The sequence below is a fragment of the Aethalodelphis obliquidens genome, unplaced genomic scaffold (assembly GCF_003676395.1).
Source record: "Aethalodelphis obliquidens isolate GAN/ISIS:26980383/991018 unplaced genomic scaffold, ASM367639v1 scaffold23, whole genome shotgun sequence".
NCBI classification, from domain to species: Eukaryota; Metazoa; Chordata; class Mammalia; order Artiodactyla; family Delphinidae; genus Aethalodelphis; species Aethalodelphis obliquidens.
The window spans coordinates 14,761,030-14,787,771 of NW_020837967.1; the positions used below are offsets into that span (position 1 = coordinate 14,761,030).

Below are 26,742 nucleotides of genomic sequence, written 5' to 3' on the forward strand. Positions count from 1 at the left end.
ATAACAAAATGTAAAAAAGGTGTCTGTCAAAGACCAATCAGGCAGCTAGGGACAAGTTCCCTCTCTGGTCCGAGCCTAAGCCGGGACCAATCAGCAGGAGAACACAGCCAAATCTATAATTTACATACGGGGAAGTGGGAACCTATAAAACTGACATATTCACGCCCAAAAGGGTTCCTTCTTCGACCTCCTGCGTGAGGACCAAGGAACCCCGGTGCACCGGCCTTCAATAAACCTCTTGCGTTTTGCATCGGCTTCCGACTCTTGTTGTTTCCTGGGCGAGTCGAAACTCCTAGGAGACCGCGAAGGTCTAACAAGACAATCAGCAGGAAGGCCAAGCATAGCTGGCGTCCCTATGCCCCCTCTCACTCTGCAGCGTGTCAGCAACTGGCGGAGCAGCGCTGCAGGTGACACCAGCGCGTTATTTCTCCTGTGAGCTTGGTAGGAGACAGTGGCTTAAATCCAGACAGCAGATTCACTTTGATATCCTTGGGTGCTCAAATGTTCTGGTTTTGTAAGCAGATAAATGTAGCTTAGTCTTGTCTTCAATAAAAAACAATAGTAATACACTGGCTACAAGATTACCGAGTACTCACCCAGGAACTGTTAGTGCTTTAAATGTTTCGTATCAATGAGTCATCACAACATCTCTATTACGTAGGTATAATTATCATCCCCATTTTATAGATGAGTAAATCAAGGCCAAAGTTAAATCACTTGCTCACATTCTCACTGATAAAGGAGAGAGAGATTCACCGCTACTGTGCTCTGCATCCTTTCATTTCTTAATCAAATTCTGGTATAATCGACTTTTTCCCCAAACCAGTGTCAAAAACTCGAGTGGGGCGGCCATGTGGGATTCATGTGTCTGGTTTTACATAAAGAGCCTTGTCCCAGTTGAGGAATGACAGAGGCTTCTCTCCTTGCAGTGTGAAGCTCACCTTGGCCATGTGTTTCCTGATGGACCTGGGCCTACTGGTCAGAGGTTTTGCATCAACAGTGTGGCACTCAAGTTCAAACCAAGCAGACACTGACTACCTCCAAGAGTGCCCTTCCCTCGCCACTCCCTCATTTCCAAACTCAATTTTCATAATTTATGTGAGTAGCTAGTTTTATTACCTACTAAACCAGGCTAAGTTTGCTGCTATCACCAAGCAAGTCACACCTTCTCTAACTTACTACCTGGAGTCAGCCAACCCTGGCTCTGGCTTTGATTGGAATTTCACAAAATGACAGAGGGGCAACCATTTCCATTAAATCGACTTCGGTGGGCTTTGCTTGGACCAGAGGGCATGACTCTTTGGGGACATTTGGAGGCTGATGGACAAACCAAAGAATTCCTACAAAACCACCCTGAACATTCCATTGCAGTTAAGTTCTTCATGGACATATATAGGTGAGAGATCGAGTGAAAAGAGGAAAGAAAATATGGGGTTAGACTAATTCACAGTCCCAGCATGGAAAGAAGCAACGAGGAGGAGGATTGTGGATGAGCCGTGCTTTGGGGGATCCACGGAATGCACGATATTTTTTTCAAAACTTTAGACTGTCTTGAACTTTCCAGTTCCAGCTTCTCTACGGGCAACTTAAAGTTTCGATGGGAGTTTGCTAGATTTCAGTGATGATGAATACAAGTAGCTACAAAGTTAAACTTTAATTTAGTTCAAATAAAATATTTACTAAAATCTGTTTGCTTTTTGTCTAAGTCTGTGAATTTGCTCTTTTATAAAAATGACTAAATCAAATGCCAAAAAATAATTAGGTCATGTGGTAGTAGGTGTTTGGTTACACCAATGCTGATAGCAACTCAAGTGTTTTTTTTACACGTTGAGAGTCTTGAATAATTTGTTACTGAAAGTGTTTAAATCATTTTCTTTGAGACTTTATGGACAGAAAGGAGACTTAAGTATTCTATTTTTATTACTGAGTTATGCATTATGAACTCTTCTTCTAGTGCTTACCCTGGAAATCACAACATCCATCCTTAATTTATTACAGTCATACTAAAATTATTAATTTTTTCTACTTTTCCAAGAATGTTAACCTTAGAACACTTTAACTTCATTAACATTCTCCCATATTTTGTGTTACTATTGTCATGTATTTAATTTAATTTTATACACATATAAACCCCACAAATCATTGTTAGTGTATATGTTGATATTCATTTATCTTTACCTACATATTTGCTGTTTCTTTTGCTCTTTATTTCTTCCTGAAATCCCATGTTTCCTTGTGGGATTTTTTTTTTCTTCTGCTTGAAGAACTCTTTTGCTTTTAGTGCATGATTTCTCATGGTGAATCTTCTCAGTTTCTATTGGTAAGAAAATGTATTTATTCGCCTTTCATTTTTTTTACGCTTTATTGAGGTACAATTGATATATTTAAAAATTGCACATATTTAATGTATACCTTTGGGTCTCCTTTTATTTTTGAAGAATCCTTTTCCCTGGACGTAGAATTCTAATTTGGAGAAATTTTATTTGGACATTTTACAGTTTCATTCAATTGTCTTATGGCTTCTATAGTTTCTCCTGAGAAATCAGCTGTCAGTGCAATTGTTGCTCCTCTGAAGGTAATGTGTTCCCCTCCCCCACAACTGTTTTTATGATTTTCTCTTTTTATTTGATTTTCAGCAGTTTGTAATGTGCCCTGGTGTGGTTGTCTTTGTATTTATTGTGCTTGGGGTTCACAGAGCTCTTTGAATCTTAGGTTGATACTTCCATCAGTTTTGTTATTATCTCTTTCTTTTTCTCCCTAGACTCTCTCCTTTTGAATTACACAAATTTTAGACCATTAATTGCATCCCACATATCTCTAAGGCTCTTTTCTGTATCTTCCCGTTCTTTTAAATATCTGTATTTCTATGTGGATATTTTCTGTCAACCTCTTCTCTAATTTACTAGCCTTATCCTTTTGCTTGTCTAGTCTGCTGTTAAACACATCTTATGCATTCTTAATTTTAAGTGTTGTACTTTTGTAGTCCTAAAATAACCATTTGATTCTTTTTTATGGATTCCAGTTCTCTGTTAAAGTTCTCCGTCTTCAACAGGCAAAAAGAAAATTCTATGAGGCCTTTCCTCCTGAAACAGTTTGAACTTTTAATCTCTGCTCACAAAACTGATGAAAAACAGTGCTCTGCATTTCAGAGGCTTTCCACTTAGGGTTTTAGCACCCTGACCTACACAGATCCCATATTCATCTAATGTGCTAAGATGAAAACTAGCCATTTACTTAGGGTCCCCAAGTCTCTGTTATAAATGCTCTGCTCATTTCTGTGTCCCCTAGTAGATGCCCTTTGTGGGTACAAAGCCTAAATTCTCAGGCTCTTGGCAGAGTTTAGAATTGGCAAATGATCCCAGGATAAAAGGAGCTCTGTGGGGTTCTTCCCTCTCTGGAGTTGTGGCAGACAGAATAATGGCTCCCCAGAGATGTCCATATCCTAATCCCCAGACCTGTAAATACATTACTTTCATGGTAAAAGGGTCTTTGCAGATGTGAATGAATTAAAGACCTGATACAGGGAGATAGATTATCCTGGATTCTCTGGATGGGTCCATTCTAATCACATGAGTCTTTAGAAGTAAACCTTTCCTGGCTGGGGTCAGGGAGAGATGTGATGATGGAAGAAGGGTCGGAGAGATGCCACATTGCTGGCTTTGAAGATGCAAGTAGGTAGGACCATGAGCCCAAGAATGTGAATAGCTTCTAGGAGCTGGAAAAGGCAAGAAAATGGATTCTCCCCTAGAGCCTCAGAAAGGAACACAGCCCTGCCGACATCTTCTTTATCCCAGCGAGACTCTTCTCAGACTTCCATGTGACCGCAAGGTAATAAATGTTGTCTTAAGCCACCCAGATTGTGGTTGGTTGTTCACAGCAGCAATAGAAAACTAGTACAGGAACCTTAGCCCCTTTATTTCTTGTTACCTCAGAACCTTTCTGTTGTCTACAGAGATAATAATTTGTAATTACTTAATAATTTATAAATTAATAAATGTAACACATATTTATAAATTAATAAATAATTTCTGTATTTTGCCTAGCTCTCGTTGTCCCGGATGGGAGTGCTGGTATGCTGCTAGCTATCCATTGCTCCTGGATAATAGCTCACGGTTTTAGTATCCGAAGGCTTTTAACTTTGCCCTCACAAATGTCCCTGTGAGGAAGACAAAGACAGTATGTTTTTTTGCTATTTTGTATTTGGAGTGGAAGCTCAGGAAGGTTGAGTGAATTATTCCAAATCAGATAATGCTTAAGAAGCCAAGTCAAGCCTACAACACAGGTCTCTAGACAACACGGCCAGTCCTCCTTTCATTATTATAATGTCTGTGACCCACAATCAGAATCAAGAACTCCTATATTTTATATTATTTACATACAGTTACTTTAAGTGAAAAATTTGCTGAATGTTAATAATTTCAAACAATCATGTAACCTCTACCACAATCAAGATACAGAACAATTCCCTTACCCTAAAATGAATTAATCCCTCCCCCACCCTGACCCCAGCCAACTACTGGTATTTCTGTCACTAGAGCATTGCCTTGTCTAGCCTTCTATATAAATGGAAATATATAGCATGCAGCCGTTTGTATTTGAAGCGTTTCACTTGGCCTAACAGTTTTAAGATTCATCCATGTTATACTGTGATTTGTTCCTTTTTGTTGCTGAGCAGTATACCATAGTCTATCCATGGGTAAACAATTTATCTATTCACCAACTAACAGACATTTGGGTTGCTTCCACTTTTGGCTGTTACAAATAGTGCTGCTATGAACATTTACATACACACTGTTGTGTAGACTTACGTTTTGATTTCTCTGGGAGTGAAATATATATTTAACTTCATAAGGTACTGTGTATGTTTTCCAAAGTGGCTGTTCTATTTTGTATTCCCAACAGCAACAAATGAACATCCAGTTACTCCACATCCTTGTCAACACTTCCTCTTTTTTTCCCCTACAGATGGCCAGTTGCCCCAGCACCATTTGTTGGAGACTTTCTTGAACGTCCTTGACATTTTTACAAAAATTAATTTACCATATACGTGTGGGTCTATTTCTGGACCCTCTGTTCCATTGATATGTCTATCCTTATGGCATTACGTTGATTAATAATTGCTTTATAGCAAGTCGTAAAATCAGATCAATATGGGTTTCCAGCTTTGTTCTTCTTCAAAATTGTTTTGGCTATGCTGTTTCTTTTGCATTTCCATATAAATTTTTAAATTATCTTGAATTATATTAGATCAGTTAGGGGAGATTGACCTCATAATAATGTTTGGTCCCCCAATCCATGAGCCTGGTATATCCCTCCATTTATTTAAGTCTTCTTTAATTTTTCTTTAAATATTTTTTAGCTTTAAGTGTGTGATTCTTATTTTGTTAAATTTATCCCAAAGTATTTTAATTTTCTTAATGCTATTACAAATTGAGTTGTTTAAATTGTTTCTTGGTGTTATATAGAAATACAATTAGCTTTTGTGTTTTGACCTTGTATACTGCAACCTTGCTAAATTGACTTTCTTAGCTTTTCTCTGAATTCCCTAGAGTTTTCTGCATTCACAATCATATTGTCAACAAACAAGACAGTTTTACTTCTTCCTTTCCAATCTGCCTTTTATTTCTTTTTCGGCTTTATTCACCACCTGGGCCTTACAGTACAAAGTTAAATCAACATAGTGAGAGTGGGTATCTTTGCTTTGCCTTGTTTCTAATTTTAGATAGAAAACATGAAATCTTTCACCATTGAATATAATGTTAGCTGTAGATTTTTCATAGATGACATTAATCAGATGAGGAAGACTCCTATTCCTAGTTGCTGAGAGATTTTATCATGAGTGTTGATTTTTATCAGATTTTTTTCTGCATCTATTGAAATAATTAGGTGGTTCTCCTATATTTTATTAATGTGGTGAATTACATTGGTTGATTTTCTAATGTTAAACCAACCTTGCGTTCTGAGATGAACCTTACTTGAACATGATGTATAGTAGTATCCTTTTTGAATCCTGTTGGGTTTTATTTTCTAATATCTTGTTGAGAATTTTTGCATCTCTGTTCATGAGTGATATTGCTCCGCATTTCCCTTGTGATGTCTTTGATTTTGTAATCAAGGTAATGTTAGCATCATAAAATGAGCTGGGAAATGCTCCCTCTTCTATTTTCTGAAAAAGTCATTTTCAGACTGGTATTATTTCTTCCTTAAATGTTTGATGGAATTTACCAGTGAAGCCATCTGGATCTGAAGTTTTCTATGTGGGGAGGTTCTTAATTGTGGATTCAAGTTCCTTAATTTATATAGGTCTGTCAAGTTTTCTTAAGCCAGTTTTGGTAAATTGTTTCTTTTAAGGAATGTGTTTATTTCATCTAGATTGTCACACTTGTAGGCATTAGATTGTTCATAATAGTCTCTTATTATCCTTTTAGTGTCTGAAGGGCATGTGGTGAGGCTCCTTCTTTCATTCCTAATACTGGGAATTTGTGTCTTCCGTTTTCTTGATCACTCTAGCTAGAAGTTTTTTAATTTTCTTGGATTTATTTCAAAGGGTAGGTTTTGGGTTTACTGATTTTCTCTGTTATTTTCTGTTTTCAGTTTTATTGATTTCTACTCTTTATTCTTTTGTTTGCTTTGGGTATAATTTATTCTTTTTGTAGTTTCTTAAAGTAGAAGCTTAGATCATTGAGTTTTAGACCTTTTTTCTTTTCCCACATAGGCATTTAAAATTCTAAATTTTCCTGTATACCCTATTTTGCCTACATCTCACAAATTTTGATATGTGTATTTTCATTATCACATTTATACGATATACTATCAACATATTTTCTAGTATTGCCATGACACCGCCCACCCCGACCCCGCCACCGCCCCTGAGTGCACCGCAGGCTTCTCTTAGCCCCAGGCTAAAATCTGGGCAGATGAGACCAGCTGCTGTGGCTCCCTTGTGCCTTCTTCAAGCAGAGCTTGCATTCTTCACTGGAGGTCATTTGCTTCTTTTTACTCTCCAGTACTTTCAGGTAGTTGCTGTGTGTATTATGTTCAGTTTTCTGGTTGTTTTCTGCAGAAGCACAGTCATCCGTGCTTTGTATTTGAAGCATTTCACATTTCAGATGTATATATTGGTCTTATAGAACATAGAAATATGTAACAGGTGGTCTTTAAGAGAGGAATTTATATTGTGATTTCCTTGATACCTAATAGCCTTTTTTAATTTTTTTCTCATAAATTCCTAGGGAATAGGTTCCAGCAGCTCAGACGCCTTTCTGCTGGTTCTCCTAAAGTGGGCTTCTCTGGGTGGAGCAGGCTGGGCTTCAGCTGAATGCAGGTGTCTTTGTCTTTATCTTCCTTCTTTTTCTGATCATTCTCCTTCACGTGTTTCGGAAAGCTATCTCAGGTCTGGGAGTGCTTAATGTGCTCAGAATGTACATTGATTCTCTTGGCAAAAATCTTGCCCTTGTTGGTTTTCAAGACAGCAAAGGCATGCCGATGGGAGCAGTGGTGGGCCGTGCGTTTTTAACCGTGCCCTTCCATCGACATCTGCAGTATCACCTTTCTGGCAAATTGGCATGTATGTGGCCAAAGTAACAACTCCAGGCTTTCTAAAGGCCTAGAGAACATATAACAGGTTCCTCTTCTCTTTCTCTTGTGCCTATAATTTTGGTGAATTACTGGAAGAAGGAGGTTCCAGCCAAAGGCCTTTTAACTCCTCTTGTGGTATGTGATGAATCAAGGTATTTTGTGCTGGATACTGGCTATGAACACAACTTATGGGCTGCATTCTGGCTCCTAAACTTTTGTGGGTTTTAAAATATATTCATTATATTACAGCCAGGTGAGATCATGTTGCAGAAACGTAAATCACCATTAACAGCTGGTTATTATCATATTATAAAAAATATAAATCATTATTAAGGACCACAGATTCCATTTGCTGGATGTTACGGTGTGGGTTAAAAAATGAATCCCTGGTGCCAGTTTCATTAGCCTGTCAGTTGGGTTCTAATATTTTATTTTTTAATCCCTGTATAACAGTTTGAGGAATTGTATTTATTCTAGAAAAGAAAGAATTCCAGGAAGAATAGTTGTATATTTATATGGTGGCCATTTTTCCTGGATATTAGATGTTGATTTCCATTTTTGTTTTTCTATTTCAGAGGGCCCACTCTGCTTGTCTCTGCTCCTTTTCTTTTTCTTTGCACCTCTCACAGCTTAAAGAAATTGAAGTTGCTCTAATTGTCAGCGACTACGATTCAGGCTCCTGGGTTCTCATAGCATCTCAGATATAATCCCCCAGACTAAGAGGGTGGGAAAGACCCATTCAGAAAATAATGACTAATCAGACAGGATTCTTCACCCCATTCATTGCCTACCTTTGGAGCACTCTTTCTCAAGGTGATTTGCCTAATTTCAGGTGTGTTTGCCACATCTGTTACATTTCCACTCTGACCGTATTTTCTTTTAAGAAGGACCTTTCCTAAAAAACAGAAGCATCGATTGCTGCACTGGTCTACCCTGCTTTCTGGAGGCCTCTGCCACTCACTCCAACCAAGTACCGTGTGAGCGTTCTCACACTGAAGCACCGAGTAATGCATGCAGAGGAATAATAGCCATTTAATAGAAAATGGTTTTCATCTGCTCTCCAGGCACGTCTCTCTCTGGCCACAGGAGAGAAACTCAATCATTTTTTATTGAATTAACAACCTTATAGATCCACCTCATATCCAGGAACCCCATGCCTACCATCAAATCAGCACACATACACACAGTGTAAAAAATAAAGCAGATATAGTCAGAAAGAAGTTGAAACCGTGACTTGTTTGAATAACTACAGAGAGGTATGACTGATGAAGTGATCATGGATTATGTATGGGTGGATTGGAGCACCTCTGCTTCTCTTTGTTCACAACAACAGCAAGCAAAGAACAAAACACCCCATAACTGTTTTGAATTATATCTTAAGATCTAGAAGGAATTTCAAATGACTATAGCAAAGAGATTGAATTATATACTTGTGTTAAAAAATAAAATATTAAATAACATATAGACTGCAGTGCTGCAGTGCAGTTCTGACACACACCATCCAGAGCTGCACCGTCTCCACAGGTTTGGGGCACGATCCCCAGCAAGACTGCCCTCGTGTCAGATGCCAGGCACATTTTGAGGGTCCCTAGGCCACCTCTGACCAACTGGCTACAATCCAGGGGCGCTCTTACGACCCCCTCAGCTTCAGGAATTCACTAGAATGACTCACAGAATTCAGGAAAGTGCTATGCTTATTATTACAGTTTTACTCTAAACGATACAAATCAAGACCAGTCAGTGAAGAGACACATAGGGTGAGGTCCCAACACAGAGCTTTGGCACCCTCTCCTTGTGGAGCCAGGATGCACCACCGTCCCGGCACAGCCACCAGGAGGCTCACCCAAGCCTCAGCATTCAGGGTTTTTATTGGGGTTTCACTACCTAGCATGATTGATTGCATTGCTCACGTGATTGAACTCAATCTCTATTCCCCCTTCCCTACCTGGAGGTCAGGAGGTTGGGCTGGCTGATACCTCGTGGCTCAAAGCTGAAATCCTCTAGTCACATGGTTGGTCTTTCCAGCAAGAGCAGCTCCCACCTGAGTCACCTCCTCAGTATAAACTCAGGTATAGTCCAGTCTATGAATAACAAAGACTCAGACATCCCTCGGGAATTTCCAATGGTTTAGAGGCTCCATCCCAGGAACCCAGGACAAAGAGCAGACAAGTTCTTTATCATATGACTTTTAGGAAGTAACACTACATATAAAAAATTATAGGGTGTTTTTAATACTATATTCATAGCCTTAAATGCTTTTTTTATTTATAAGAGAAAATAAAGGAAGTTAATGATTCATTTAAAGAAGTTAGACAAAAAGAATAAGGTGATCTTAAGAAAAATAGAATAAAGAAATGACAAATTAAAAGGAGACATTAATGAATTAGGAGAGAAATATAGTAAGAGTCAAACATCAAAGAAATGGATCTCTGAAAAACAACAGTATAAAACAAACTTCTAGTAGTTAATCTAGAAGAAAAGAAGATCTGAACTAAACTTAGATATGAAATGCAGGGTATAAAAACAGATACAGGAAATTTAAAAATTGTTAACACATGCCCTTATAGAGCTCAACTGAAAAAGATGGGAGAAGTGTATGATTTTTGCAGAAAATATTAACTGATCAAAATTACTATAGTAAAATCTGTAATACCCGAATAGACTAATGTGCATAGAGGACTGGAAATTATTCATAGTTACCTGCAAAAATGACTCTGGGCCTGGAGAGTTTCATGAGCGAGTTCTTTCAAACCTCCAGTAATTCCTGTGCCATGACATAGTTCCTGGGTTGGTGGGATGAGGGAAGGGGGAGAGAAAGTCAATTTAATAGTTGGTAAAATAACGTAACAATGAACATCAAATCCCATCCAAGGTAGAGGATAACACAAAAGAAGGAGATCTATAAACCAGTTTCACCCAAGAAAATAGATGTGAAAACATTAAGCAAATTTCTAACAAAATAATTTCATTGGGATATTAAAAGAATCATTCGGGGCTTCCCTGGTGGCGCAGTGGTTGGGAGTCTGCCTGCCGATGCAGGGGACACGGGTTTGTGCCCCGGTCCAGGAAGATCCCACATGCCGCGGAGCGGCTGGGCCCGTGAGCCACGGCCGCTGGGCCTATGCGTCCGGAGCCTGTGCTCTGAAACGGGAGAGAGGCCACAGAAGTGAGAGGCCCCCGTACCAAAAAAAAAAAAAAAAAAAAAAAGAATCATTAGCTTTTACTCTGGTCAGTATGAAAAATTAAGATTCTTTGGAGGTCACTCCAGTTCAAGACAAAACAAAAATAGAACCTGCATGAAACACTCCTGTTTCCAATTACATTGCTTGGCCTGCAGGACCTAAGAGAAATGGTCAAGGCATGTTGTGGGCAGTGGAGGTGGGACTCTAATAGAAAGTGAGACAGGAAGCATTCAGAAAAGGCTGGGTCGCCTGGGGGTGGAGGGGGGTTAAGCCAACATCACTCATCCATTCAGTCATTTATTTAACAAATATTTAAGGGGTACCTGCCCTATGCTGGGCTCTTTCCTAGGTACCAGAGACCCAGCTGTCAACGGCACGATATCTCAGCCCTGTCCTCGTGTGGAGTATCCATTCTAGTAGGGGAGACTGGCAACAGAATCAATTAATAAATACAATAAAATTTCAGGTGGTGCTAAGTGCTATGGAGAAAAATTAAGCCTGGAAAGAGGATAGGACACGTTGGGTGGGTTACAGTTTTAGATAGGGTGATCAGGGATGCCTCACTAAGAAGGTACCATGGAAAGAACTGGAGATGAGGGAAGCTATTCCAGACAGCAGGAAATGCACACTGTAAAGGTTACGTGGAGGGGTGTTCTTTAGAAACTGAGGAGACCTGTGTGGCGGAAGAGGAACCAAAGAAGAATGACATAGGGTCTGAATATACAGTGGCTGTCTGTTCTTTCCAATATGGTGTGTTAAGTGGAGCCGAACTGGGGACGCCACCCCGTATCCTTTAAGTCTTTAAGGTGGTACTAATTCCCCTAATCTTTCCCCAAAGGGACACAGAGCCCTGTGCTGTAGTCACTGTACACTGGAGAGAAGAAAACCTCGAACTTTGAGGTCTGTTGGATACGGGATCTGAGCTGTCACTGATTCCAGGGACCCCAAAAGCACCATGGTCACAGTGGGGATACACAGAGCACATGGGCCTGGCCCAGATTCATTCACCAGGGGATCACTGAGCCCATAGGTCAGTTAGCCGGCCCCCGGGGACTTAGGACGCATATACCTCCCAGCCGGCAGGACCCCATCTGTGGAGCAAGGACAATCGTGATACAAAGGTTCAAGCAGAAGCCTCAAACTGTGCCCCCCAGCGCACCCCAACCAAGACAGTGAACCAGAAGCACGACTCCATCCCAGGGAAAATGGCAGAGGTTAGTTACATTTGGAAACAAGTAATTAGAATAAAAAACAAAACAGCAGCGAAGCGGAGGATGCAGGGCTGCTTTTTGTAGCTCCTCCTTGCTGCTCTCTTTCTTCTTGGTTCGTGTATGTTCCTCTGAACCATGGTTTTCTTTGGAGCGATGGAAGGATCTTAATAGTTCCGTTGGCTAGAATTGGACTTAGGAAAGGGTGGAGCAGACAGGTCACATTGCCACCTGTGTACACATCTTGTTCTGAATCATGAAGTTAGGCTTGGCTAAAAAACTGAGTTTAAAATGTGACCCATAGGGCTTCCCTGGTGGTGCAGTGGTTGAGAATCTGCCTGCCAATGCAGAGGACATGGGTTCGAGCCCTGTTCTGGGAAGATCCCACATGCCACGGAGCAACTGGGCCCGTGAGCCACAACTACTGAGCCTGCGTGTCTGCAGCCTGTGCTCCACAACAAGAGAGGCCACGACAGTGAGAGGCCCGCGCACCGCAATGAAGAGTAGCCCCCGCTCGCCGCAACTAGAGAGAGCCCTCGCACAGAAATGAAGACCCAACACAGCCAAAAATATAAATAAATAAATAAAATTGAACTATCAATTCAAAAAAAATGTGACCTATAGGCACTCATGCCTTAAAAAGGTATAGACCTCAGTCTAAAGGCTGGTTGATGACTCTGGAGGGCTTCTTCCTGTATGTTGGAGCTCACCGTTGCTCTGAGGGGTTTAAGAAAGCCTGTCCTTAGGAATAGCCCAAGGATGTTTCTCAAGGGTTATCGTGGCTTGATTCTGCCCTGGCATAGGCCGTAAAGAGCATTATCCATCCCCCATGATGCAAGGACAATCTGAACACATTATATCACCAGTGACCTTGAGTTTCCCAGGTCTGTCAACCCACTGACATTGTAAGGTGCCCCGTGAGACATCACTGGAGCCTCAGGACTCCAGGAAAAGGCCATTTTCTCAATACACCAGCAAGAGAGGAATTCATCAAAGAACCGGTATTCTGCAGGCTTGCCGTCCACATCGGTCCAATTTCCTGTCCTCATACTTGCTGACCTTTCTCCCATATTAAAACTCACTCTAGAGGGGCCCCCGAGTCTAGTTCTGGGGAACAGGGATGGGAGACAAAGAGACTTCTGCTCATTTCATCTGAACAGGGGGCATCCTGCAAGGCTGCCTCCCTGCCTGGGTCAGGGAGGGACGTTTGTCTCAATGAAGTTACCCAAGCCTGGGTCCTGGGGTCTCCCCTGAGAGTCATGAACAAAAGAGTAATTCCTGTTGCATTTAGATGCTGATTATGGGGGAGGGGTGGTAAGATGAGGGTGGAGCGTGTATTCTTAGTAATCCGAGTATTTGACTGATTGGTAACTGTTTAGAGCTTGTTTCTTTCTAGCGCCTACCCCTTGAAATCATTTTCTTTGTAAATGTTAAAAGCCGGATGAAAAAAACAAAACTAACCTTGATTACCCTTCTTTGTACTTCAATCAGCAACGTGTCATCCTGTGAATAAACTGTAATTCCTTCACTGTGCCTGTGAGGAGAACATTTAGGCCACATTAAAAAAAAAAACAAAAAACCTTGGTAGGCGTCTCAAGAACAATTAGCAATTAAAAGCATCTATATTCTACACATCACTCCATAAGCACCGCTGCTAGATTGATTTCAGCCTCGGGCACTGCTTCGCTGGGGGTCACCGTCTTCACCGATTGCCAGCTCTTGGAGTCGCTGGAGGCATCTCAAGTGTTGAGGAAGCTCTTGGCGTTCCTGAATCTCTTAGTGCGTCGTTGACTTGAGAACTGGACTTGATGCCTATACCTGGCGTGCTTCTGGGGGTCACCAGCACTCCCCTCCAATCTCCATTGCCGGGGACGAATGATAAGAAACCAACTGCCAGGGCGAGTGCTGGCGGAGAGCCCGGGACACCTGTGCTCTCCCTGGACGCCGGCCACAGCCTTCAATGAGCTTTGCCTACAGATAACATCCTATCATCAGGACTGACTGTTCCCAGAGTAACAGACTCCAAACACCATAAAATGCCACAGAGAGAAGAGAATGAAAAGGCGCTGGGTCCAACCCCTGTGCATTTTACCGTTAAACAGACTGAATCCCAGAGAGACTGAAGTAGCTCGTGACGATAGCGACACCCGAGGTTCCTGAGTCCTCACGCCAGCCTCTTCCCTAGGCGGTCTTCACGGGTGGAAATTGGGTTAGGTGGCTTCTCTACGATGTTAAATTTGTACAACTGTTCAGGTACAATCCTGATTTCAGGCAGAGGAATGGACTTGAGGACTTTTCAAGGCCACAGTCAGGACCAGGAGTCTCTGAGAGCTGCAAAAACTGTGCTCCGTCTTCAGCAGCGTTCCACGTTAAGTGGGTGGCCATCCTGCATCGCCTCAGACCCACCCATCTCCCCGGAGCCCGAACACTGTGGATTGGGGCCGAGACCTGCAGCACGGCCAAGGCTGTATGAGGTGGGAGAGGGCCCACACTAGCCAGGAGACGCTCACCCGCAGACCCCAAGAGGCAGCCAATGCTGAAATTTCACATCTAGGTGCCTCTCTGGCCTCATCCTTGTCCCTATGGGTGCCCCAAACGATGTAAGAAGAGGGGGACGAAAACCGCAAGGGGCAGGGTGACCTGCACAGGGGGTAGGCACTGAGGAGAGTCACCAAGATGAGGTGCAATGGAGAAGAAACATCCTCAGCGGGAGTGGAGCCTACCTCACCTGGGCCCGGGGTCTGAGCCAGGAGTGGAAGGATGAGCCCCTTTGAGAGGCCCTGGGGTGACCATTTCCACTGAGCCTAAGACACGTGTCATGCCCAGATCCTAGGCTAAAGCGAGGTTCCAGGATGGGAGTGACTGCAGGGGCAGAGCTGCTCCCTGGGGTCTCCTTCCCGGGCCAGAGACCCTCAGGCAATCCACAAGCAGGTGGGATGGGCAAGGGCAGCCTGAGGGGCCCCTGTCACCATGACGCGTGGTGACATGGTGACCAAACCACCTCCAAAATGACTTCAGTGGATTCAGTGAAACCTAGACCATGGTTCAGTCTCAGTTCAGCGATGCTTCCAGAATGTCTGCACAAAAAGTCACATTGTTTTGCCATAGACAGGAAGCCACCAGGAACCCAGGGACCCCCTCAGTGGTCTGCACTTAACAAAAGTGGCTCCGACCTAAAACCAAGTACATGATAGCTTAGGACGCCGAATAACCAATTGTAGAAGATGGAGCAGTAAAAATAGTAAAAGAAAAAAACCCAGCAGATTTCTCCAAGGACGTCGTTGTTGAGCTGTCAAGGAGAAGAATTACCATGGCTTCCAGTTCCTTGACAAAACCTCAGATGCGTGGCCTTCTGGCCAAGCGTCTGCGATTTCATATTGTTGGAGCATTCGTTGTCTCCTTGGGGGTTGCAGCTTTCTATAAGTTTGCTGGGGCTACACCAAGAAAGAAGACATGCAGACTTCTACAGAAATTATGATTCCGTAAAAGATTTTGAGGAGATGAGGAAGGCTGGTATCTTTCAGAGCGCAAAGTGATTTTGGAATATAAAGAATTTCTTTGGGTTGAGTTCCATGGAAGTTTGTCACTTACCTGTGTTCCTGAACTATGAACTACTAATATCTGAACTAAGGAATAGTTTCTCATGATAAATAAACGATTAACAACAACAACAAAAAAAAACAGCAGTAAATAGTAAATGCAAACAAAAAAATTCTAGCAACCCTTTATGAACCTTTAAGCATTTTTTTCACTTACCGTGATTTGTTTCTGAAAAATGTAGGAGTGTTTGGTTGAGATTCATAATGTTTACGAGTCCTGTGAATTTCATGTATTTTTTAAGAAAATTGTTTCCCAAGTGCGGCATGTTTTTCCTAATTCTGCTTGCTTAACAGTGTTTTCCATGAATTTAAAATTTCCTCTCTGGTTCTAAGTAAATCTTCGAAAGAATATTGATCAAAATGAAACTTTTGAATCGCTAGTATTCTTTTTTTTTTTTTCGGTACGCGGGCCTCTCACTGTTGTGACCTCTCCCGTTGCGGAGCACAGGCTCTGGACGCGCAGGCTCAGCGGCCATGGCTCACGGGCCCAGCCGCTCCGCGGCACGTGGGATCCTCGCGGACCGGGGCACGAATCCACGTCCCCTGCATCGGCAGGCGGACTCTCAACCACTGCGCCACCAGGGAAGCCCTGAATCACTAGTATTCGTAATTGTTAATGTTGGTGCACTTCAGAGTGATCTGTATTTAAATGTACTTTCCAGTAATTTTGTCCACTTTGTCAGTTGTTTTGCCTTTTAAACTGATGTAAGTTGGTTTTCCATCAGGAATTCCTGCCTTCCTGTTATAAGCCAGAGCCAGCTACTTGTGTATTCTGCCATGTGCTCGTGAGATGCGTGGAGGTGCCTGTGGGACAGGACGTTTGGGGCTGACCAGATGCTGTGAATGGAGATGATGCCCTAACCCATGTTTCCGTATCTGCTTGCGTCATCCATATGCACGTATGCGTTTGCGTTATCGAGTAGAGGAAGGCCTCTTGGATGGGGTTTGAAGCATCCAAGGAAGGATCCCTTTTCGTGAAAATCTCCATAAGATTCTGGACAAGAATCAGCGGCCAAAAGCAGACTGAGGTCTTCCGGAGATACTTTAGGAGAACAGTAGAAATTAGGGGAGGAGTCAGGAGATAGTCCAGCACAGTGTTGGGGGCAGCCCTTCCACCAGCCTCTTCCGGTGTCCTAGCACTGTCTCGTGGTCAGGCGGGGGTGGGGGAGGGGAAGTGGTCAGCACTGGTGTCCTCACAGCAGCCACCACTGATGCATCATCGCACCCCAGGACCCTGCACCGGCAGGAGCTGCATAGCAGGGGAGGGAGCAGGCCAGCAGCCAGCTTGGTGACTGCAGCAACGAGGCTGGTTGGTGGCTGCCTTCAAGGTCCCCTTTGGAGACTCCCCAGAACAACTGGGAGACATAAGGATAGCTATGTCCCTTTTAAGCTATATTTAGGGAACCTCAAATTATTGTAATTTGGGCATTAAAAGTTAATGAGACTTGGGGCTTCCCTGGTGGCGCGGTGGTTGGGGGTCCGCCTGCCGATGCGGGGGACGCGGGTTCGTGCCCCGGTCCGAGGGGATCCCGTGTGCCGCGGGGCGGCTGGGCCTGTGGGCCATGGCCGCTGGGCCTGCGCGTCCGGAGCCTGTGTTCCACGGCGGGAGAGGCCGCGGCGGTGAGAGGCCCGCGTACCGCACAAAAAAAAAAAAAAAAGAAAAAGAAAAAAAAAAAAGTTAATGAGACTTAATATTGTAGCCACAGGCTAGTGAAGCCTGGATGTAGCCCTCGTACCTGTGATGACTATAACGCTAAACTAAAGAGAATATTATCTAGACGAAACATTTCTTACCTCTTTATTCTAATTTCAGTGGTAAAAAAAAATGACATTAGCAAATTAGCAACTTCACTGAGATAGTATTTCTCACCTCTGAGATTGGCAAAGTCCAAAAATGCAGTAACATACTCTGTCGGTGAGACTGTGGAGAAACAGTTGGGGAATACAAAACAGCACAACCCCATACGGGGCAATTTGGTGATATCTACCAGAAAACATACATTTATCCTTTGACCCAGCAATTTGACTTCTAGGAATTGACCCTAAGGCTGTATTGGCAAAAATAAGAAAAAGAGAATGTACAAGGATTTTCACTGCAGCGCCGTTTGTAAAAGCAAAAGACTGGAAACAATCTAAGTGCACATCAGTCAGGTGACGGTTGAATGAGCTATGATGCAGCCACACGACGAGTACTGTCCAATTAAACACAGGAATGAAGACTGTCTCCACTGCCAGCATGAAATGACCTCCAGGCTATATAACAGTGGGGAGGGCTGTGTATAGTACGTTACTTTCATCTACCAAAGAGGGCAACTTCTCCAAATAAACTTTCCTTTGTAGATTTGTGTCAGAAACCATGAAAATTTTTCCATAACTATGAAACAAAATTAAATTAAAAAAATCAGTCCCCAAATAAGAATAAAGTGAAACAATGAACCTAAGTCTCTATCATGTTAGTGGCATTGCCAAAGGGAGAGGAACACTTGTAAGTAATTTTAAAACATGGTAATCTGACTGTCTCTCCAGAATGGGCTATTACCTAGGACAAAAAGAACTGCCGAAGAAACAATTAAGCTATTTTCATATCATCGTGTTGGCAGATGAGCAATTACGTTAGTGTCATTGGGAACTGGGATTTTCGGTGTGGAAGAAAGGAGAAACCAATGGATGATAGATAAGGTGACATAAAAAGCCTATAGTTTTCGATTTGAGTTGGAAATTCAAGTATGTAATCATATAAAACTCATTTTATCTTAAAAAAATAATAATTTCCTAACCCTGTCCATGAAGAGGCCTAAAAACAAGGAGCATTCCAATGATAGGAGGCAAGCAAGGCCCCAGCGTCCCTGGTCTGTTATGTATCCTGGATCAAACATCCCAGATTGATCTTCCAGTGAAGATCTTGGCAGTGAAACTACTGCCGCAGCAGAAATGTCAGAGCCAGCCCGGCAGAGGCAAGAAGGCTGTTTTCATCAGCACCAGATTTGCCCCCGTCTCAGTGATCATCCCGGCTGGGCCCCATCACTGTGATCCCAGCCAGATGCTGGATTCCTGGGCCACTTGAAAGATAAGAGCCTAACACAGGAAGCAGCAACAGGGAGTTGGGGACATCAAAACCAGTCAGCTCGTAAAAAGTCGCAGAGGGGCCCTGACAGAACACAGCTGCTGGCCCACGGCCGGTGTGGGGACATCAGCAGCGCAAGTCACAGGACGCCCAGCCTCAAGGGGCTGGAGCAGAGGTCGTTCTGTCCCCCAGCGTCAGCGTCAGGAAGGGCTTCTCCCCCGCTCCCTGGCTGCCTTCAAACTCCCGGAGACCTCCCAAGACCACTTTAAGAAAGTATCAGGGAGCTTCCCTGGTGGCACAGTGGTTAAGAATCCTCCTGCCAATGCAGGGGACACGGGTTCGAACCCTGGTCCGGGAAGATCCCACATGCTGCGGAGCAACAACTACTGAGCCACAACTAGTGAGCCCATGAGCCACAACTACTGAGCCCGTGAGCCACAACTACTGAAGCTCACGTGCCCGTGCTCCTCAACGAAGAGTAGCCCCCGCTCGCCGCAACTAGAGAAAGCCCACATGCAGCAATGAAGACCCAACGCAGCCAAAAATAAATAAATAAATAAATTTATAAAAAGAAAAAAAAGGAAGTGTCAGGCTGTGCGGTAGATCACAGGAGACACAAGCCCTCTGCTCCTTCCCCCGTGGATGTGGCGGACGTGGCGGGGGCGAGGGCTCACCCTCCATCCCGGGTATCTGAGCCACAGGGACACAGGGACTTACGTGGCAGAGGTGATGCCCAAAACGTGACTTGCAACTTGTAACTTCCGCCAGAAGCAGCTGGCAGATTTCTGCCTGGGTCTTGACCACTCGCTCCGGGGTCGGGGTCGGGGAGGGGAAGGGCAGCTGCCACGTCAACAGCCGCCCCCCGCCCCCGCCAGCCCCAAGATTGCCAGGTGGGGAGAGGCCTCTCTGAGGAACCCAACGGTCCCAGCCTCGCAGCTGTCCCAACGTGCACTAGCCATGAGGGGGAGCCCCCAGACCACGTGACGCCGACCCTCAGTGACCTTAGTCACCTCCCCACCTGCCCGAATTCATGGCCCACAAAACACATACGATAAAGCGGGGGGAAATCGTCTCAGCAGCCAAGGTCACCAGAACAGGTAGCGTCCACTACAGCTGAGCACACCCACCTCCTACCCCCTACCAGGTCCACTCCCGGTAAATAGCTAACCAAGTCGTCTCTGCCTGCACCGACAGGCACATACAAGAAAGGCCACAGCAGCGCCATATTCATGACAGTGGCAAACTGGAATCAACGTAAGAAAGGCAAGACGAGAATTATCCATGGGCTGGATGGGACTGGGTGGAACCAGAAAGAATAAGGGAAAGGATGGCAGCAGAGAAGCCTGGATTGGCTGTTTGTGGCCTGATTGTGGGGAGGGGGGAGTCCCAGTTAGATGGTTGTACAGTGCTGAGTATGACACCCATTGTCACAGCTAAACACCCATTGGAAGGGGAGGCACCACCTCCCACCTCCCCCACCAGCATATGTGAGCTGGTCTTCCCCTCACCAGCCCACTCTACTTGCATTTGCTCTGATTGTTACAGTGTTCCTGGCCTTGTGCCCGGTGATGAGAAAGAAGGGAAGGGAGGGAGGGAGGGGAAAAGGAAGCACTAGGTCTCTTTCATTTAAGAAACAGGCATTTAGGAGCTTCCCTGGTGGCGCAGCGGTTGAGAGCCTGCCTGCTAATGCAGGGGACACGGGTTCGAGCCCTGGTCTGGGAGGATCCCACATGCCGCGGAGCAACTAGGCCTGTGAGCCACAACTACTGAGCCTGCGTGTCTGGAGCCTGTGCTCTGCAACAAGAGAGGCCGCGACAGTGAGAGGCCCGCGTACCGCGATGAAGAGTGGCCCCCGCTTGCCACAACTAGAGAAAGCCCTCGCACAGAAACGAAGACCCAACACAGCAAAAATAAATTAATTAATTAATAAACTCCTACCCCCAACATCCTCTTTAAAAAAAAAAACAACAGGCATTTAAACAGATGATTTCAATAGAACAAGACGGTGAGTGCCGTATTCCAGGTTTGCTTGTGTTAGTCACTAGATTTCTCCTTGAACACACCACCTGTCTTCTAGAAAGGAAACTCCGTGAGAGCAAGGACAGTGTTCTACTGACTTTTCAATTGCCACAGCATCCAGGCCCTCGTACATGGTAGGTACATCAAACCCATTTTTTTTTAAACTCATTTTTAAAAAACTGAACGGCTGAATTAAGCCAGAGCTAGCTGCGTTTGTAAGGTCACCCACGAGGTTGCCTGGAGATGATGTGAACCCTCCTCCCCTGCAGTCAGGTGAGAGGAGATACGTGTGGGGCTGAGATGAGAACACCTAGCCTCCGGTTTGCTCTGGGTCAGTGGACTGAAGCCAAGGTCTGTGGACAGCTAGATGTAGCCAAGGACAAATGCCCCTTCCCCAGCATCCCATGACACGGCCATCACAACGGGCTCCAGGCACAATGGTCCCATCTAACAATATAACATTATAGAAAAGTGGGCAGGAAATGGCCCCCGGTCCTGGGGGCTGAGGAGGGAGTTCAGGGGACCCACAGGTGGAAGGAAATGCCCAGGTAGTGAGCGGTGTCTCACCTGACCCGCTTTTGTCCTCCAGGGGTCAGGCTCTCTGGACCCCTGTGATCTATATCCCACTGACCGGCTGAAGTTCAGAAACGACACATGCACGCACACACGATGAACAGAATGCAAATTGTGCATGAACTTCATTGATTTTTATCATTAAATATCTTTTATCAACCTATTTATAAAGGTACAACTAATATGGAGGGGGGTTCCCCTGGAACTCTAAAAGGCTCAGAAACAGCTCTGTGTAGGCACAGATTCTGATTTTTCCAAATGAAGAAAAAAAAAATCTCACATGTAGGACTTCTCTGAGCCAATAGAGGGCGTCACTCACCTTTACAAGTCCCTTGAACACTTTTTTGGGGGGGAGAGGGTTGAGGGTGGCAAGACCCTGAGATGTACTGAATCTGAATGGGCTTTTTGCTGTAGACTAAGGCAGTAGGATGTGGGTGGGATTGGTAACTAGAAAACTGACATATGAATATTGCAAAAACGCCCTGTCTCTTTTGCATGGAATAGAGTTGAATCAATTTTCTCTCTTCCATTAAGCTCTTCCTCTTGCTAGACTGACCTAAGGACATTAGCCAATTCTCCCACCCTTGGCATATAGCTGAGAGTTTCGGTTGGTAGACTGTTGCACTGCATCTTTCCATTGTCCAAACTAGTGTGTTTGTTGTGTGTAACCGGGTTATACGTGGGGGAATGAGTAATTCTGGAAAGGTCCACTAGAGGGAGCCAAATGACTGCTTTAGAACCATTCACTGCCCGTTGGGATTCCTCTTTGGGAAGCTGCTTCCGAATACCTCTTGGCCACCGTCCTTCCCCTTTAAAAATGAGAAGTATATATACTACCAAATGTAAGGTAGATAGCTAGTGGGAAGCAGCCGCATAGCACAGGGAGATCAGCTCGGTGCTTTGTGACCGCCAGGAGGGGTGGGATAGGGAGGGTGGGAGGGAGGGAGACGCAAGAGGGAAGAGATATGGGAACATATGTATATGTATAACTGATTCACTTTATTATGGAGCAGAAGCTGGCACACCATTGTAAAGCAATTATACCCCAATAAAGATGTTTAAAAAAATGAGAAGTAATCATAGCAGCAGAACTGTATATTCTGTATTTTCTTACTTAGCTACCCACAGACTTTAAACAAACAAGTAATGCCGCTGTGGTGACATACTCAACAATGTGAAGATTCTCTGCCTTCTTAATAGGGAGTAGAATAATTAGAGAAATCTTGCCTTAGGAAGACCATTAACTGGATGCACAGTGAGAAATAAATCCTCAGGTATATTGGGGGGCTAGGGGATGGGAGAATGGTTTATAAGTATAAACAATTACCAGCTTAAGCTGATCACTTTTCATATATTTTCAACTAATATTTTAAGCATCTGTTTTAAAGGGGACTTGACAGTGATTTTTTTTCTTCTTATGCTGTGATAGGGGTTGGCTCTGCATTAAGAATCACCTAGACAAATACTTCTTTCCTGCTTCTGTTCTGCTTGAGACCTAGGAGACTGTTCATTGGGGTCAACAGCATCCTCCCGTTGGCATTGGCCGTGGCTAGGCATTCTGTAGCCAGGAACTGCTGGGAAAATGGTGCCTCTGAATTTCAACCAGCTTCTTAAAATGCTACCCCCCTTCCACTTCCCTGGTGGCGCAGTGGTTAAGAATTCGTCTGCCAATGCAGGGGACACAGGTTCGAGCCCTGGTCCAGGAGGATCCCACATGCTGCGGAGCAACTAAGCCACTGCAGTGAGAAGCCAGCGCACTGCAACAAAGAGCAGCCCCCGCTGACCGCAACTAGAGAAAGCCTGCGCGCAGCAACGAAGACCCAACGCAGCCAAAAAAAAAAAAAACTCTCCCTCCTTCTTGGTACCCACCCTTAAACCTTTTTAATGCACAGCCAGGGGCTAGTGGGTCCTTCTGAGATCCCACACACTTTGTAACAAATTATAGCTCCAATTCCATTATATAATTATTTAAAATCTGAATTCCTTATTAAACTGTCAAAGCTTTGAGGAAAGAATTTTGTCTGGATTTTCTCGAGAAAATTTTAGCCCCGGAACCCAGCAGAGTGCAAGGCACACAGGAGTTCATCAATTTTTATGGAATAAATAATATCCTCGTGAACAAGGTGTAAAATAATGAAAGCTAGGAGCAAGCAATGACTTTCCCTGTGCCAGCCTCTCTCTAAGCACTAGATATGTGTGAGCTCATTTCATCCTCAGAAATGCCCCATGAAACAGGTAACAGGTACTACTACCACCTACATTTTAAAGTTGGGAAAAGTGACCTCAGATTGACGAGGATTAAGTAACTTGCCCAAGGTCATGAGTGGTATAAGCCGAGACTGGGGTTTGAACCCCAGGACGGTGATGCCACCACCTGGACTCCAGCCACATTACCATAAAGAACTAGGCCCGGGAATTAGAGGTGGTTATGCAGATGTGTACCTGCACACTGACTATACCCTACGGGTGCCAATTAATTCACAGTTAAGGAAAACTTGAATGGAGTAACATGCAACTTACCTCATGTCTTAGGTAGGTCTAAGCCGCTGTAACAAGAAGACTCCCCCCGGCCCCGCAATTCAATGACTTAAAGATCAAAATATTTATTTCTACCTCATATAATAGCCTGGAGTGAGTGCTCTGGGCCAGCGGGCAGCTCTCTTCATGTGGTCATCCAGGGACCCAGGCTCTTCCATCCAAGGGCCTTGTGGTCCTCTGTGCAGTTGGGACTGGCCCTGTCTTTGGAGAGAACTTGGTCACAGAGACACAGGTAACTGCTGGAAAATAAGGTCTCACTGGGCAGCCATGTACTTGGTGACAAGTTCACTACCACGGAAAAAAGCAAACTTGATAGGAAATTAGCTGTGCCCACCACACTCAGTGCTCAGGCCTGTGCCAGTCAGCATTTTATTACTCACTTTCATAAGGACAGACGTTATCTGCTCGTGAAATTAGAGGACGACACCAGTACAGAAAAGAGAAAAAATATACTAGATGATAGATGAGGATTTATTTTTTAAACTCATAACCTTAGGAAATGACTTCTTAGATATGACACCAGAAACACAAGCTACAAAAGAAAGAATAGATAAACTGGACATCATCAAAATTTAAAACTTTTGTGTTTCCAAGGACACCATCAAGAAAGTGAAAATGCACAGGAGAAAAATTTTGCAAATTATATATCTGATAAGGGACTTGTGTCTACAATATATAAAGAACTATTAGAGCTTGGTTATAAAAAGACAATTAACCCAATTTTTTTAATTGACAAACTATCTAAATAGTTTCTCCAAAGAAGATACACGAATGTCTAACAAGCACATGAAAAGTGCTCAACACCATTAGCCAGCAGGAATATGCAAATCAAACCCATGAGACAGCACTCCACACCCACTAGGGTGGCTATAATCAAAAAGACAAATAATAACAAGCATTGGCGAGGGTGTGGAGAAACTGGAACCCTCACACACTGCTGATGGGAACGGAAAATGGTGCAGGCGCTTTGGAAAACAGTCTGGCAGTTCCTCAAAAGTTTAAAGTTACTTTATTCTGCTCCTAGGTGTACACCCAAGAGAAATAGAAACATACGTCCACACAAAAACTTGTTCACAAATGTTCACAGCAGTATCATTCATAATAGCCAAACTGTGAAAACAACCCAAATGTCCATCAACTGATGTGATATATTTGTATAATGGAGTATTATTTGAAAAAAAAAAGGAATAATAATATTTTATAATCATTTTATATGGAGTATCATCTATGAAAATAGCAAATCATTACGTTGTAGAGCTGAAACTAATGTAATATTGTAATTCAATTTTTAAAAGTTAAAAATAAATTATATAACGTACTTCCGAATTTTTTAAAAAGGAGTAAAGTACTGATACGTCTACAATATGGATGAACCTTGCAAACATTAAGCTAAGAGGAGGAAACCAGTCACACAGACCACATACTGCATGACTCCAGTTGTACGGCATATCCAGACTAGGCAGATCTCTAGAGACAGAAAGCAGATTCGTGGCTGCCTAGAGCTGGGGAGAGGTGTGACAGTTAAGGGGTGTTGAGTTGCTCTGGAAGATAACGAAAATGTTAAAAGTTGATTGTGGCGATGGATATAGTATAGAGTGACTATATTAAATATATGAAAAGCCACTGAATTGTACACTTTAAATGGGCTTGTATGATATGTTCATTATTCCTCAGAAAAGCTGTTAAAAAATCATGGGAATTCCCCGGCGGTCCAGTGGTTAGGACTCTGTGCTTCCACTGCAGGGGGCACAGGTTCGATCCCTGGTCGGGGAACTAAGATCCCGCCTGCCTCGTGGGGAGGCCAAAAAAAAAAAAAAAAAAAAAAATCATAAGCAGCAAGAACAATGCGCTCCCACTAACAAATGAAATGCATCATCGCGCCATGTAACATCCAGCTCACAGACTCTGAAAACCCTCTGCACAAGGATGGGATGGGGAGAGAGGTGTTGACAGTGACACCAGGGAAAGCGGGAGGGGGGGTCAGGATTGCATTATGAACAAACAGCATGACGGAGCTCCCAGAACAGTTAACTACGCTGAGGTGGAGGCTATCCTCTCCCAGCAGAACTTCCAGGGGCTGTTTCGAGCTTTAGAGCCTGGGGTGCTCTGGAAAACAGAGCCCACTCACAGCTCTAAACTCACTACTAGGGAAAACAAGCGAGAAGATGGGAAAACTCATGGCGGTTATTGCCAAGGCTTCGATGTCAGAGGAGTCTTCTGTTCTGGCCTCAGGTGGACTGACTCACTGGCGTCAGGCCTGCCTGTGACTCGCATCACCAGGCTCGGTGGGCAGAGGCTGCAAAGATCTGAGTGGAGGAGTCCCCGGCATTCAGGGCTGTTGGCTGGGGGTCCAGAGCGACAGCCCTACTACCAGGTTCCCTGTGGAGGCCAGTGAAAAAGGAAGTTGGGGGATGCGGTCAGGAATCAAATGGGTTTGAAAAGAAGACAATCATAACAGGTATACTGTTTAAAAAATATCTCCCAGCGATGCTTCTTTAACAGTAAGCCTGTCTCTCTCTCCCTATACTTCCTGAAACGTCCACCTTCCTTTTCTTTATTTACACTCCACTTCTCACCAAAAATAATCTGAGGACAGAATGGAAACTTTGAGCCCCAGGAAGTACTTAATAGCATTGCTCTAAGTTTCGGGGCGTCCTTTGAGCTCACTGGCAGAAAGAAAACAGAAGTGCCTGAATTGTTCTCATTTTCAGGAAGGAGAAAGCATACCACATTTCCAAACTATAAAAGAGTTACTGACACAACAGCTAAAAGAATTTTCTGACGTGACTCTTTGTTTTAGCGGATAAATGTAGGTGACGGAAAATCATTTTTCAGTAAGGCAGAAAGAGCATTTTATATATTTATGCGTGTTGCTCAGAGTTGCTGATCTATTATTTCTACCAGAAGCCCACGCATGTCAGAAATGCATTTAAACAGCTTAATTTCTGCTAGAATTCACCCTAAAATAAACAAATGAGCAA

General features: G+C 43.9%; 1 protein-coding gene and 1 pseudogene across 1 annotated transcript in view; both read left to right on the forward strand.

Moving 5' to 3' along the window:
* Positions 1 to 1,687, forward strand: part of MSRB2 (methionine sulfoxide reductase B2) — a 22,929-nt gene extending 21,242 nt beyond the window's left edge. The window contains exon 5 of the mRNA XM_027121819.1: positions 930 to 1,687. Within this exon, the coding sequence (XP_026977620.1) occupies positions 930 to 1,034 (105 nt within the window). The 3' untranslated portion in view covers positions 1,035 to 1,687. The remainder of the gene's footprint in view (positions 1 to 929) is intronic.
* LOC113628340 (cytochrome c oxidase subunit 6C-like) overlaps positions 1 to 15,633 on the forward strand; it is a 16,179-nt pseudogene extending 546 nt beyond the window's left edge.
* The last annotated feature ends 11,109 nt before the right edge of the window (positions 15,634 to 26,742 follow it).